The 16,538-nt window shown below is 38.5% G+C and overlaps 1 protein-coding gene across 1 annotated transcript; it reads right to left on the minus strand.

Annotated features, from left to right (window-relative positions):
- Positions 1-11,264: 11,264 nt before the first annotated feature.
- On the minus strand, positions 11,265-14,566 carry LOC143106110 (uncharacterized). Its single transcript, XM_076270295.1, has 6 exons — positions 14,086-14,566; positions 13,664-13,981; positions 12,372-12,491; positions 12,212-12,255; positions 11,877-11,969; positions 11,265-11,723 (listed from the first exon to the last, which is right to left on the minus strand). The coding sequence occupies exons 1-6, from the start codon at positions 14,135-14,137 to the stop codon at positions 11,625-11,627; spliced, it is 726 nt and encodes a 241-aa protein (XP_076126410.1). The 5' UTR covers positions 14,138-14,566; the 3' UTR covers positions 11,265-11,624.
- Positions 14,567-16,538: the final 1,972 nt, after the last annotated feature.

The raw sequence follows: 16,538 nt of genomic DNA on the forward strand, positions 1-16,538 counted from the left end.
AGCGGAGCTTTGATACCAACGTTATCGTTTAGTTTCAGTTTCTCTCGCGCATACGCGCATTGAATGAATGCTCATACCACCACTTAATTGTAGGGCTCCATGTTTAATGACATCGATAGCAGAAACGTTTGTTTTCTTTTTTCGTCGATCCGCGGTTTCTTGATCAACTGCGCAGCAAATTATCAGATGAAGCACCAGGCCTAATTTCACTCCACGACTCCGCGGACCAGCAGTCTCCATGTTGCGGACCCATATTTTGAGAAATGCTGAATAGACCACAACCAATTTCAATACTCCGACACGGTCACCGTTAGACTAGGGGGAGAAGGGATGAGAAAAGATCTGGCCACAGTTCTTCCAGAACTTCGTGCCAAGTAAAAGCGTTATCAGTTTGTGTGAATGAAACGAAGCGTAGGCCATAGTGTGACATGCGTAAAACCAATGGTGTAAAGACGACGCCACAGGTTTTTTTTTAAAGTGAGCCACGTTTGCATGTAGGCAATTTATATTCACAATACTTGGGCCTACTAAAAGAAATATTATTTTATTGCATTTGTATTGGTTGTTTAGAGTAAAAAAACAATCGGTCGGTATTAACGCAAGTTTACAACCGGCAAGTCGGTCGGACTAAAAGGGGAAAAAAATAAATATTTGGGTCGGTTCTAAATTGACAGGGTCGGTCGGGTTACGGCAAACGAAAATATTTTTAAGGATGGCCTAATAGCAGAGCCCGTTTACATTCTCTGCTACTAGTGTTTCTTCATAGATATATACACTAGATGTCGCCTTCTGCTTCTCAGCATGCGTCAACACCGCCGCCATCATGGTACAGGGATCTGAAGCGCTAAACTAGTTCTCCTGTATTGTCAGCGTTACCTATTTAGCGACGTTTGGCCATCCCCAGCGATAGAAAACCTTTTTAGCGATTAGCGACAAATTTGGGAACTTCTCACAATGATGGCAGATCGGCTTCTTTGTTGTTGAAACGTAAGAAAATCACCTTTCTCATGGCTTTGTCATTTATGAATTCAGCTACATCTCGTTTGCCCATGGCACTGACCCATGCATATAAAAGTAACGACTGGCGTAGCCTATGTAGTAGCAGAGGTAAATGTTCTACAGATATACAGCAACTTCTGGTGAGATTACAACTTACATGAGTAAACGAGACGAGGGGTATGTGGCCTCAACCAGAGCCTGTCTACGAAGAGCCTGTTTACTTTCATTGTATCGAACCTGGTTGCAGTTTACTCATTGTTCCTCTAGGGGCCGCCGCTAGCTAGTGCAGAATGAATGGGAGTCTATGGGGCTAGACGGGTAAAATGTATCTTTATTATCGTCTTAAGCTTAGTTTTCTCTAGACTCAACCATAAATACATGCCTGTCAGTTGGAACAACCCAAAAAACTAGATAATTGCTTGAGATTTTGACGATTTATGGTGATTTTATTTTCGCTAGATCTTTGCCCAGATTGACGCTAATGCATTATAGAGGAGTGGATCACTGAAGCAAGATGGCGCCTCGATTGACGCATTCGTTCCAATGAACAGCAGTAGTCAAGGCGACATCTAGTGTATATATCTATGGTGTTTCTTAATGCAGCTTCTTCTGCTGTGTTGCCTAACGTAGTTAGCGTTAATCTTTTCACAACAGCGACACCTCTGTTCAGGAGAATATTGCAACTAGTGTCGTGACCACGACGCGCGAGTATAATGGTTACGGCGCTTCTGTGACGTCACATTGTCGCGCTACAGGTCGGGTGCGTCGAGTATAACCGGGCCTTTAGGGTAAGGTTCACCCCTTAAAGAAATAGGCCCTTTCTCTCAACCCCACATTCTCCCAGCCACCTGTTCTGACTCAGTGTCTGTGCATTTCCTCCTTGCTTCACTGGTCATTCCTGCTTATCCATCTATTTGATTCCCAAATGCAGCACAAGCTACTGTCAATGAATGCCAAAGGAGCATTCACTAACTTGTATAGACATTTGTCCTCACAAGACGGCGACAACCTGAAGAATAGCAAGGTAATGTACTGACTGCACAAACAGATATAAGCTATGTGTTGTAATCAGTGTTGGGGGTAATGCGTTACAAAAGTAATGTAATTACTGTAATATATTGCTGTTTGCGGTAACGCGGTAATGTAAGGCATTACAAAAAAAAAAAATTGGGTAATATTTACTCGGTACAAACTTCAGTAACGCGCGTTACAATGCAGTTTAACCCAAAATTAAGCGCTTGTTTTGTTTTGATACATATTCGCAAACACCACGCGAGAACAACAGAGGAGAAAAAATCCGCGCAAAATAGTAGAACGTTATCTCCTGATAGCCTACTGGTTGAATATGACTGTGGCTGCAGCAGACTCGCAGGCGAACTCTATTTGCGGGATGGACATAAGCCTACGCTCATTATTTTCAGCTTGTCATAGACAAGGCTATGAAGAACATAATAGTTAGTGCACTTTGTGTGCGAAACCGAAACATCTCTCAGCTCGCGAAATAGCACAAGTAAATTAATGAAACATCTAAAGTAGTGCCACGCTAATCTTTTTGATTCTTGATAAAACGCAAACTATGCTGTTGTGCATGTCAGCTTTGTGCTGTGAACTTAAATTGAAGAGAATAAAGGGATAGAAATGCAGAAAAAGATTGTGTAGCCTGGCAGTGCCACCGCTCCCACCACGCGCATCACGCACTTTGCGTTGGGCACCAAAGGACAGAGGGGGCACCCAAATGTAACCAATGAATAGTAGCTTTACTGCAAACTGCGTTTCACTCTTCATCAATAACGTTTACAATGTCAAAATGCACTAACACGATGTTACATGCAAGTTTGATACCTTTTGGGTTCCCTCAATCACCACCTAGTACTAGAATTGGAGGGTCTTCAATCATTCGTTTTCCAAGCATTTAGGCTACTGTACATGAAGCACATGATATGCTGAGTCGACTGAAACGCATTCCATTCAGATAGCTAGGTGGATACCATAATTCACTTGTATTCGCAAAACGAAATGTAAAGCAACATGTCATTGCATACTTCAATTTCCAAAGCAATGAAGGTTGCTTAAAACAACTTAACATTGTGCATATTATTGTTAATATTGTGCTATCAATGTAACTCAAACAAATAAGGCTTGTAAACAAGAGCTGGCAAAAGGGCATTATGACAACGTAAAGATCAATGCTCTTAAAGTGACAGTGCACCATTTATAAGTAAAACAGCATTTCTTCAGAAATTAATGTTTAAAAATACACAGTAATGGTCTGTAAATAATAGGCTTTACTTTAGGTGTTTAAGTTATCATTTAAATGTCACTCACTCAAACCCACTCACTTAGGGCACCGAAATGGCCAGCAGGCCACCATCTTGACATGTCTTTATTAAAGGAACCGTATGTAAAAATTGTATTTCAATTAATCATAAAATTGCCATGATATGTCACTAGACATTAAGAAATCATGTTCATTTCAAATACTTATATCACTGACAACAGTAGTCTGGCCAGGATATTGTCATTTAAAAAGTGAAGTTGCAGCCCTCAACTGATGTTGATGTTGTCATGTTGTGTTTTGGCCTAATGCGCCACCCTCCACCTATCTACTAATCACAAAGTCAGTAGTGTTTCGTCATCCGGTTGCCAACTCTGCCAGTCAGAGGGGAGGGGAAGGGGATACACCGCTCTACAGTAATTTGAAAGTGATTGTAGTACCCGTTTTGGCCACAATCTTACATACGGTTCCTTTAAGCTTTGATTTACAATATAGTAGGCTCTCTATTGATTTTAATGAGTAGGCCTAGGCCTTAAAGTTACAGTATTTCTATCACAATTTACCAGACTTTGACCTTTTGTCGGTTTTTAACAAAATTCTGACTATGATTGTTCCTTGTATTGCATTATGAGCACTGCGCCTATTGCATTCTACTGTTGCCTTAAGCCTAGCTCAGTCATTATGCTATACCACATCTCCCTCCATTGGAAGAGCAAGCTGCATTGAGCATAATAAACTGCTTTTAGAATGGCAAATCCATATTTCTAGATATTTTGGTGAAAGTAACTTAAAAGTAATATAATAGTAGTGTAATGCCTTACAATTCAGAGACAGTAATATTATAATGTAACAAATTACTTTAAAAATGACAGTAATAAGTAATGCATAGTACATTACGTTTTTGAAGTAACTTGCCCAACACTGGTTGTAATGCTTCCATGAGTTTCATGTTGAATTTCAGTGTGGGTGTTCTGTTCCAACAGAGCCATGAAAGACCACCAATTGTATGTTTTTGTTCAATGAGTATTTTTTGTCATTTTATTTTCCCTTTTCCCACATATAAACACTGTTTCCTGAAAACATGTAAACTATAACTAAACATTCCAATTTTGGCTTTTGAAGTGTATTGATCCTGCAAAAATGTTATGTAACATCTTACTGTAGTTGTTTCTCAAATTATAATCCCAGCTTCCAAAGCCGCATACATATGTTGGTGCTAATCTTTCTTATTTCCTCTTTCTTAATTGATTACCTCTCTATCAGTTCAAACTCTTAAATATAGAGCAATGGAAAAACAATTTGTGTCTTAGCAGTCTGTTGTTTATAGTATGTGTGATTTTCAGCCTCTGAGTAGTGGTTGCTCAACTGACATAAACCCAGTGCCATGACCTGTGGCCTATAGGACTAGATACACTCCTGCATGAAAGCCCCTGCAGTGGCACTATGGCCCTCCTGTGTGGTTTGGTGCCTTCAGTGTGGGTTCTTCAAATATTCATGTTGCACCTTCACCCTCTTACCAACCTCTTGGCAGTTAGTTCAAAATGATCTCATACCAATCGTACCTGCCATGCCTTCTCTCCTCTTGCTCTCTCTCTCTCTCTCTCTCTGTCTCTCTTTCATACACACACATACACACACACACATAAACACAGACACAGACAGACACACACACACACACACACACACACACACACACACACACACGCACACACACACACACACCTGACCATACACATACACATGCATGCACACTCAGTCACTCAATCACCTCTGTTCACACCCACATAATAACTGTCACCTTAATTTCACTACTCTCAACTGAAATGCTTGGTAGCTTAAAAATACATAAAATGTATGGATATTACACCACAACATAGGAAAAAAACAATGCTGTCAGGCAACTGCAGACAGCAATATGCAATATTGATCATGCAATATTTAACACAAGTGAAAAGTAAGGCATCCAGATCCAGATTTGGATGATCACATAGGATCACCCTGTCTGAAAATCTGAAGTCAATCGGACCAGACATTTTTAAGATATGTGAGTTTATTATCTTAGATTCCTAGATGTGAGTTTATTAGATTAGATTCCTTTTATTTAATCTATGTGAGCTTAAGCCCATACACACAGACCGAAGGGATAAAAAAGAGGATGAGGGTTAAAACAATAAATATCTCAAACAAACAAACAAAGTCAAAAGTTGTATCTGGACAGTCTGGTGCTCATCAGTCAGACCCTCAGACCCTGATTAGTGTGTTTGTCTACAGGCACACACACATTATATATATATATATATATATATATATATATATACACAGCCTTCACCTCTCTGATCCCTGGTAAAAAACCATATGCCCCGGTGCCCTTTCAAACCCATCCCACTTGACCTACATATATGTAAATTTGCACAAGGGCCTAGGAGGTCCACCTTTTTTATGTATGTTGGTCTTAAGGGGGCATGTCAACCCATCCCATTACCACTCATTTCATGTATAGCGCCACCTAGTTAAACACAAAAAAGTAAAAATGAGGTGTTGTAATCGAAGGTATCTGTGACCTAACATAGTCAAAACTGCACAAAATTGGAAGTGTAGGATCATTATGACACCCTCTGTATGCACGCCAAGTTTTGTGGAATTCCGTTCATGGGGGGCCTTACAATAAAATAATTTATGTGTACATTTAGTGACGTACACCAACAAGGATTCCCGGGACACTGAAAGACCGGGGTACACAAAACTTGGTGGGCATGTAACCCCACATGGATAGCATGGAACCGTCGATCTGTAGCCCTCCCTCTGGACTGGACCCCCCAAAAGGAGGGTAGGGCAGACACAGTTCTCTGTGAATATCTTGAGAACTGTAGGGCCTAGGATAACCAATTTTTTCCGTATGTTTGCCTCCAGGGGTCATGTTAACCCATTTCATGTGCACACATGTGCACAAACAGATTCACACGCACACACATACATTCACAGTAATCATACGTATGACACATACTCACACAGTAGACATATGTATGCATGCATGCACAGGCACATACGCAGGCACACACACACGCACGCACGCACACACACACACACACACACACACACATAACATAAACATGTACATGCACACATGCACACAATTCAAGAATTCTCAGAATTATGAACAGGCAAGATGGAGGTGGGCTTGTATAAAATTTATTTTACATGTGAAATCTATGAACTAATCATGTTTTGGTACTTGTTGTCTAGCAGATACCAGTGAGAATTGAGTGTGGATAATGCAATTTAGTGAGACAGTTAGAATCATATAGGCCTTTCAGCGTGATTTTTTTTTGTGGAAAAAATGTGCTGGACTGGGCGGCGGTCATATTTTGTACCGCTCTGCGGTACATCTAGTTTACAAAACAGTTGTCTTATTCTACCTGACCCTTTTTTGTATTCTGTTATTGAGCCTGTACACGTTAGGCAGATTTCATTTATGCTTTTATGAAATGTTTTTATCAAAACGATCACTATGACAAATCACAAGTAAGGCATAGTCATAGTCAATACACAGAACATGTACAGCCAGCCAGAGAAGTTGAAGAACATGTGCATCCCATCCAAAGTCGGTGAGTGTGTTTCATGATGCCCCAACAGAAGTGAGGCATGCCTGGAGAGAAGCAGTACAGCTACAGCAAAGGGCTCATTACCTCAATCTTATTGGTACACTTTTCTACCTGTTAAGCTATCTAAACAGTCCTCAATGTTGTTGCATCAAGTCATCTACTGATGTAATTTAGCAACTACAGACTGCTTCCTTAATATAGAATGTTACGACGGCTCATCTATTCCTCATGTTTGATTTGGTTGCCCAAATAGAGCACTTCCTCTTCCTTAGTGGAATCCTGGCCTGTGCTTAGCCTGCTTGGATGCTGCATATTGATCTCAACACTAGTTGTTTCCTGACACATTGAATATTGAAGGGCAGCCTAAAGACCATTTTGGATGGAGTTAGTTACAGTTCAAATGCACCAAAGCGACTGAGAAACTGTAACCATACGTTGTTTCAGTTGAAGACATGCAACGTTAACCAATGGGAACACATATACCACAGCGCCTCACTGATGATGGTGGACAAGCATTCAACATGAAACTCACCACTGGGTGCTGTGCACACGTCCAATGGTGGTTATGAAACACTGAAAACATAAAATGAAAACACCTGCAGTACAAGCAGAGGTACTAGTGTACAAACAAGGCCCAGTTTGACAAAAGCATCATAAGCATAGGTAATTAATATATGGACGTCTTATAATTTTCTGACCATTTTATCACACTTTCACAGTACTTGCGTTAATGTGCCAATGATGTTCTGTTGTAATCAACACTGATCAAAGAGATTTAATGTTTCCCACAGTAAAAGTATGGTGCTGGTGAACAGCCCATAGGTGAATCATTTGACGAATTTGCCTTAGCTTACCACGCAATTCACTTTTCAATTCTGTGTGGTGGAGTATGAGATGTGTGGAAACTGTTATCAGCACAGCAGCCTCTTCTCAGGTTGAAGACCGTCAGCATCATCTCAGGGGGCCACACAGTTTCCTTTTAGAAACCAGACTCTACCAAGGCATGAGTATTAGTGAGATTCCACTAGTTTCAAATGCAAAAATGCAATGTTCAGGAATGTTTCAAACATTCAAAATGATGGATTACTCTTCTGAGTTCCTATACTTTTGTCATTTTTCTAATAGCTTATCACTCAACAAGCATTTATAGTTCATTGATTTGTGTGGTTTTATAAGGATATAGCATACTTGTAAGGTATATTGTTTTGGGTGTCTGATGCTTCAGTAATATTTGCCCATATCGTCCCCTTAGAATTATAGGGTTCTATCTACGTTCTGAGTAGTTCTGAGATATTGAGCTTCAGTCTTAGAATTCCATAGAGTTATACTGCTAAGTGGAACAAACCTCTTCAGATATAATGTTCAAAAATGCATACAACTACAAGAAACACCTCACCTCATCTTCTTAAGGTGTCACAGAATAAGAATATGTAAATAACTCAATTTTGACAAAAATGTCAGATAGAACCTTATAATTCTAAGGGGACGATATTTATTTTACACTCTAATTGTCTTATACTGTCTGTGTATAATCACACTTGCAGTTTTAAGATCCACATTGCAAGCAATTTATTTGTGGGCCCAAATACTCAAGTTTGTGGACAGTAGAGTTCACCAGATGTCTTGAAATATATTAGTTTTGACATTTCTTTTGACATTTGTTGTCATATATGATCATCAGGGTTAGATTAGACAGAAGGGGACAATAACATTGGATGAGAAAGAAAGCAACTTTTGTATCACCTTTTTTATTCCACTTACTGTATCTGAATGAAATTGACCTCTCCCTCTCTCACATACACACACAACCCCCTCAAAGAAATGTCATCTACCTTCCGGCAGACCTCTACTGTTACTCTGCTGTCCTCCTTTCTCTCATCTCATCACTCTTCCTCCTCAATAGGCCTACTTAATTCATAATCTCAATAGGCCTACTTAATTCATAATCTCAATAGGCCTACTTAATTCATAATCTATGTCTGCACGTGGTTTTCACAACATACTCATAACTTCATATTCAACCTAGACCGGACTTGTTAGTATGGCTGAAGCAAATTGTGTATATCTAAACAACCCGATGGGACTGCTATTCAGCCGTACTTCCTGAAAATCTCTTAGTAGCTTGAGGTGCATCTGCTGTCGTCGCTGGTTTTGATGTGTCGTAATTTATTCTAAGTATGAAGGGGTCGGGAAACACCACTGCTGAGCCTCCTGGAGGTGTGCACCTAATTTAAAAATGTAAGGATATAAATGTGCCTGTACTTGACATTAAGAGGTTTAACTACGGTTATAGCTGTGTATAGCTAAAATTATAACTAATATATTTAGTTTCAATCAGTACTGGGTTTTGACATTGGGTTTTGGTTTACATAGACCCTAAACTGAATTAATGAATAAGATAAGATGGACAGCTCTTTTACATAGTGCAAGGGGGAAAACAATGTTCATCTTAGCATGTCTGATCGTTCACCTTTTGAGCAGTGTGATTGTTCCACGGACAGGACATACGAGACCTGTGGCCTGCTAAATATAGACCTACGCATTCATTAAACTCCCTGTAGTCACCCTCCCATGTGGTTTACCACCCTGATTGTGGGTTGATCAAAGAGTGCTGCATCTTGAGCCTTTCAGCAGTCTACACAAGCACACACACACACACACACACACACACAAAACACAACAAAAAATCTTCCTAGTAGTCTTCTTGCAAATTCATGTTTTCTGTATTATGAAGGAGGTTATTTGTGGTTTAAAATGTTTGTATTTATGCTGAACATTCTGCAGAAATAGCAAAGGCAAAACAATAAAAACTTTTGCAATCCGGCACACGTTGCTTGACACTTTTAAGATGACTTCCTTAAAATGTCAGCTCAAGAAGGTCAACCCCATATGATGCAAGCTATCAATATAACTGAACAAATACACAGACTATCACGTATCATATAATGATAACTCATTTAAATATGCGTAATTGGATAGCAAAATAGAAAATGTGCTCCTCTGTAACAGAATCCTGGCCTGTCTTTGAAATTCTGTGATACAAGCAGGCCACACCTAATTACATGATTACACTAGCCTAAACTGAAAAAAGACTAGGCCTGTACTCTCATAGCTTGCCAATCTCATGAGGTAAATTTACATTTAAGAGAGAGAGAGAAAGATGGAGAGGGGGGGGGGGGGGGTAAATGTACACTATTTATTTTATGTGATATGTCATCCATTTCCATTGCTAGGAATTTTTTGAAGTTTAATCTGGAACCAGGAGACCTCAGTAAAGAACAGCCCTTTACTTGAATCTGTAATACATAACTTGACAAAACTTGACAAGTGATTTCTACATATTGTACTGTTGACACAGACCATTTAACGGTGGTTTTAACTAGTGATAGCCATTGCAGCAGTGGTAGTAATAATGAACAGTCAGGGTTTCTCAACAACACACTTGATGCATGTCTGCAAGATTGGCTGGAAGCCGTGATCACACCATATTAGAAAAAGGAAATCAGACACCACAGAGATGGTAACAGACATTATATAAACAAACGTTAGCATCCCTCATTCAGTCATTGCCTTGATTACTGTCTGCATTGTAACTGTCTGAAAATGAGAATGTGGGTCTGAACATGGTCATCTTTTAAACCAGTGAACAGAAAACCAGGAGAGGAAAAGAAAACATTGTGCATAGGCAGCTCAGTCACATGACCTATGGGCTATGTGCAAGTAAAAGATAGTGAGACAAACATGCCGGATGTGCTGTAAACAACACAGTGATGGTTTGCCACTTTTGTTGCACTTGTGGGTTTTTGAAAGAGAGGCGCCACACTGTCTGTCTTTCTGTAGTCTAGTGTTCACTTTGACATAGGTTCCACAGACAGTTTTGCATCCTGGATTAATAATCATCTCAAGTGTCTAATTCAGCCAGTATTGCACCACAAGTACAACACTTTACTTGACGGGTGAGTTCATAACACATTCATAGCAGCTGTCATAAACTGCACATAAAGCATTCATGACTGTTTCATGACTCATGACTCAACATTCATACCAAACCTTTCATGCTTTATGTGCAGTTTAAGCTCTGCTATGAATGTGTTATGAACTCACCCGTCAAGTAAAGTGTTACCGTAATTATATATCAAAACAGGGCCTGCCCTGACTGTGATGAAGCCCTAGGCGAAACTTTGTTATTATTATTTTTTATTATTTGGAGACATTATATCACTAATATGTACTATATTAGTAGACACCTCTTTCTGACATTGCAGAGATGAACTACCTAGACAGGTTTACATTCTATAATGCTCATAATTTACAGTAACCTACTAAAAGTTGATAAGAACAGGGAAGATAAACAAACACAAAGTTGTCCATGGGCAGAGAAGTTAAATCAGAAGGTTTATGAACTACTACACACATAAAGTTGTATAAGTTAATCTGTCACTTGTGTAGCCTACTTATTTGCACTAAAGAATGCAACAACTTGTATGGCACTCATTTTTTATAAAAATTTTTAAATTGGCAGAATTCTTTCTCTCTCTCTCTCTCTCTCTCTCTCTCTCACACACACACACACACACACACACACACACACACACACACACACACACAAAGAGATTCACAAACACACACACCAACAAGCATGCTGAAATGTTTTTTTTTTTATCATTATTATTATTCAGCCTGAAAATTTGAATGTGTCTAGTTAAGCTCCTAGACTTGCATGCCCTGTCCATGTGTCCCTTTTTGAGCTAGTCCACATGTTTTCTTTGTATGACAGAATAGACCACTGGCTCCTCCTCAGTAGAATTCATACCCTGTGTTTGACTTTTCAAACTTCCTGGACGTTTCTAAATGAAAAACAAATTGTGTTTTCAATCACAAAATTAAATAATTGTACAGTATACCATTATTTATTTGTATTGGCCAATTATGTATGCATTTCCATCGGATATGATCTTCTAGTTATCTGGATTATGTGTCACGTGTGAAAATCAAGTTACCTGTTGATTTTCTCTAAAAAATAACTTTTGAGTGTTGACTGAGGCATATGTTATTTCATCTGTGTCCTGGGATGCTGATTCTTGAGGGACAACCTGTAAGTATTTTTTGTTTTTAGAATTCTTAACATTTCTATAAAAATGGCTATTTTTTTATTTGGACATATTTTGTGGGTTTGAAATATAAATGTACATCCAATACAGTGGTTAAACATGAACAGGCTATACTGGGTGATGAGTTACTTATGTTACTTTCTTAAACAAGTTTGGCTCAAAGGAAATAAGAATCCAACATAATTAATTTATTTAAACCAGCAAGATATAATATAAAAACCTACTTGTGGGTCATTTCCTACTCCGTCTTGTCTGTCTTGATTGTCTCCTGTGAGGACCAGAAATATACAGGTTTTGTCAAATAATATCATTGATTACTGATATGTGAAATAAAGGTATCAATAAATGTTGGGATTGCTAACAGACTTATGATAAATGACTTACGATTAGTTTTACATCTTCTGAAGACCATGGCAGAGATTACAAAGATAATCAGAAGGAAAAGCACACAAAAGGCCAATATCCAGACATTCACTGGCACCACTCCAGGTCCCTCAGATCTACCTGTTGAAAACATGAAGAGGAAACCCTTAGTCTTTTATACAATTACAACCCCAAATCAGAAAAAGTTGGGACCTTGTGTAAAATATTAATAAAAACAGAGTGTGATAATCTGCAAATCTCATAAACCTATATTTAGCTGTAAAAAGGACACAGCATATCAAATGCAAAACCAGACCTGTTTCTGTAAAGAAAATCATTGTATGGGCTCAGGAAAACTTCCGATAACCATTGTCTATGAGCACAGTTTGATACTCAGATCACAAATGCTAGTGTAAATGGTAAAAACTTTACCATACAAAAGAATAAATTATATTTAGACATGATACAGAATTGCCTCTTTCTTTTCTGGGCCTGAGCTCATTTAATAATGGACTGGGGTAAAGTGGGAAAAGGTCCTGTGGGTTGGTGGAAATCATGGACTCCTCTGGGCTAAAGATGAGAGGGACTATCACGCTATCTAGCTTATCCAACTTGTTATAGTGCTCAGTTCAAAACCCAGCATTTATGTACGCAGGTTCTGCAACATACTGTACTACCATCCAGATAATGTCTTTTTCAGGGAAGACCTTGAATATTTCAGGAAAATAATGGCAAATTAATTCTGAACATAATAAGCAGTGTTTCTCCATAATGGAAGAGTCTCCAGTCCAGATCTGTGAAATTGGGTGCATCATGGAATGAAAAACATGATTAAGACTTCAGACTGCTGAGCAGTTGAAAACCTATATCAGGCAAGAATGGGAGAATGTTTAATTTTCAAAAGTCTAACAACTGGTCTCCTCAGTTCCTAAATGCACTGCCATTCAAAAGTTTGGGGTCACTTAGCACAGTGGTAAACTTGCCCCTGTCCCAACTTTTTTTTTTTTTTTTACAAAATTTAAAATGAACATAGCCTGTATTTTCCATGAAATAGTCAAATTTATCATTTTCAACATTTGATGTGCTGTCTATGCCCCTTTTGCAGCTATATGGGTTTACAAGATTTGTAGATGATCACATTCTGTTTTTATTTGCATTTTTCTGATATGGGGTTGTAGTAACCTATAAAAACCCACTATACACAACTTGGACATAATGTATTACTTTCAATAGCAGTGTCTGGTTTGACTTTAATAATACTTAATACTTTTAAGCAGGGGCCAGAGCCCTGTCTGAGAAATGAAGTGCCTTACCAGTGACGTACACATAGGTGCCATTTCCATGACCCTCCTGGAGCATAGGTATTTCCATTTTCACGTTACACCTGTACAACCCGCTCTGGTTTTGCAGTAATGATTTAAACTGCAGAACACTATTGCATAAACTGCAAGACATATTTGACTGAATCTGTTGGAAATAATAATTGGTTTCATTATCTTTTTTCCAACTTATAAAAAGCTTTTTAATGCTGTCTTCATCTGTGACAAAATGACAGGTGATTATCGCGTCTGCGCCCTCCATAACATTTAGATCCTTTGGGGTCTGCCAAACCGAAATTTCACTGGCATACCCTGAAAGAAAGGGTAGCAGAAAGGGTAATCATCAATAAAAGAAGTCCGTTTCATCACACATTCACAGTAGACTTATCAGTGTTAGTCAACAAATCAGCACTTACCAAAAAGATGGAAGGTTCCCCAGAGTAAAACTAAAGCTCCGAATGAAGTCATTTCATGAATTTACCAAACCAGATCACCATTTCATTCCACGTGCATTTGAGACGTGTAAAAAATGAACTCCGTAACTTCTCTGATGTAGGAGCCTTCCGTCATCGACTAAGACAAAGCAGCTTCCTTTTAGAGACCTGAAACTACCACAGTATCCGTGTGTCAGCCAGACTTTCCGCTAGTTTTATTTTGCCTAATGATTAAGCAAAAATAGAAAATGTCAATCACATGACCTAAGATACATAGGGTAAAAGACGGAGGTAGTTAGCCATGCACTCTTGCACAAATACCCAGTAACAATGCAGTGGTAGTTTACTCATTCTTGTCATGCTTACGGGCTCAACTTTTGTCTCATTCAGACAGCAGTTTCAAAGTTGGTGTTGTTGTTGTCAAGCTAGTCCTCTGCAGACCTCTATTAGACATATTGTCAGCCTTTTCAATTACTGCATCAAAAAAAGAGTATATTTGTGTATCTTTAGGTCTTTGTGGATTTGTCTCCTCTGTGATGTTCAAGTTGAGTTTTAACGGGTGTTTCTGCAGCTATGGGCACTTTGATGTCCTTGTGCCTTGTAAGCCTACTAAAATTTTGGATTTCTTTCAAAAATTGTCATATGATGCTTGATAAATATATACACTGTGCTATTATAGCCTACATCTTGTCTTAAATTATGATATAAATAAAATGTTATTTGATACAATTTTTAAAGCATTTAGGGGTCCAAATACCACTTTTGTAGGCCCTACATGTCCCTCACCTGAGGTCTCAGTATTGAAAGACCTAAAACAAGCTAATTCAATTGCAAAATTACATTATTTCAAATGAAAGTGTTTCACAGACTAGGCTACTCTAGATCATATTCAAATATTGTTTTCATTAGGCCTACTCATCATTAATATGATTTTTTTTTAAATCAAAACACACCTGTCCCTTACTTTTGGGTCCTTACCGCAACTATGAACTAAACTCATATTGAATGTATTTTACAAAGCAAAACAAATCTAGTTTCTAAGGCAACATAAATTAACGAATGAGCACACATGTGCTTACCAACCATACCAAGTGACTCAAATGTCAGAGAAAGCATTATAACCATGTATTAATTATGGGTCCTTACCGTAACACTTAGTGATTGTATATTTTGAAATACTTTTTAAAAATAAGTTTATATTACTGTTAGATTCATGTGTATGATGTGGTGACACTGAAACTAACATAACAAACCTTGTTAGCTACCATTATCTGCCGTATTAGCAAAAATATAATATACCGCAGCAGCCTTAGGTAAAATTGGTATATATAGTATTCATATATGTACAAATTGTTGCGGTAAGGACATGTTGTGGTAATGACCTTTGGTTGAAACTAATGATAAACCCATTGAAGATAAACATTGAAAATAAACTTGTTCCACATTTAAAAATCTTAATGACTTTATGCAATTGTGTGTACATGTGAACATGTTTTACAGATTGTGATGGTTAAGATGATTTTTATAGGGGTTGATTTTGTCATGTTTAAGGGCATCAAAAGTGACCCAAGTTGCAGAAACACACAATGTTGGTGTGTGAATGAGTGGGTGAGCTGTACCAACCAGAGCCATGCAAGGTCACGATGAAGAGAAGTGATCCTTGCTAGGACCCATCAACTGCTTCTTTGCTTTTATTCCATGTTTGATAAGTCACTTGTGTCCTTTCACACATTCATGCAGAAACACACAGAATTTCTGGTCTTTGGGCTATATAGCTTTATTTACACTTTTTGCTTGCTTATGTAACCTGCGTTGTGTTGAACCTGCGGGATTCAGCCCTGCACACGCCCGGACTCGAACCCGCAAACAGCAGTACCTCGGATCGGGGGGCGAGCGCTTACCAAATTAATCCATGTGAGCTATTTCATAATAATAACCACCTACTCAGATAAATAAAGATAAAGATGAAGAAAAAAACATACATTTGAGAGTTGGTGTGTCCAAATTTTTGACTGGTAGTGTACATTAAGAATGAAACTATCACATGCACATGTAAACTGTTGACTATTATCTCAGCAAAGTTCAGGTTTCTGTCACTTGGTATTTTGGATGCATATTGTCTGTTGTGTATTATAAAGATGCCAGTCAATTTATTTCTATTTAGCCAAATACCCAGAGCTATCACATTACCTTTAGTCAGTTGTCAAAGTTGGAAGCATGTGGTGCTATAAAGTTCACATGTCTTTTGGTCTACAGGTAACATTTATCCTTTCAGAATGGATAAGTACACTGTACTGTAATACTTTGAACAGGTGTTTACACATTAATTACACAAGGTGTGGATGGGGGAGGAAACATGCTATCACCGTAGCTATAGCAAAACAACATGCCACCAGCACACTACAGCCAAGACATTAACCATTATTATCATGTTA

This window comes from Alosa pseudoharengus, unplaced genomic scaffold (assembly GCF_046254945.1).
Source record: "Alosa pseudoharengus isolate Yale_2024_CS ecotype anadromous, Long Island Sound unplaced genomic scaffold, YU_APseudo_1.1 YU_APseudo_1.1_scf_6, whole genome shotgun sequence".
Classification (NCBI taxonomy): Eukaryota; Metazoa; Chordata; class Actinopteri; order Clupeiformes; family Clupeidae; genus Alosa; species Alosa pseudoharengus.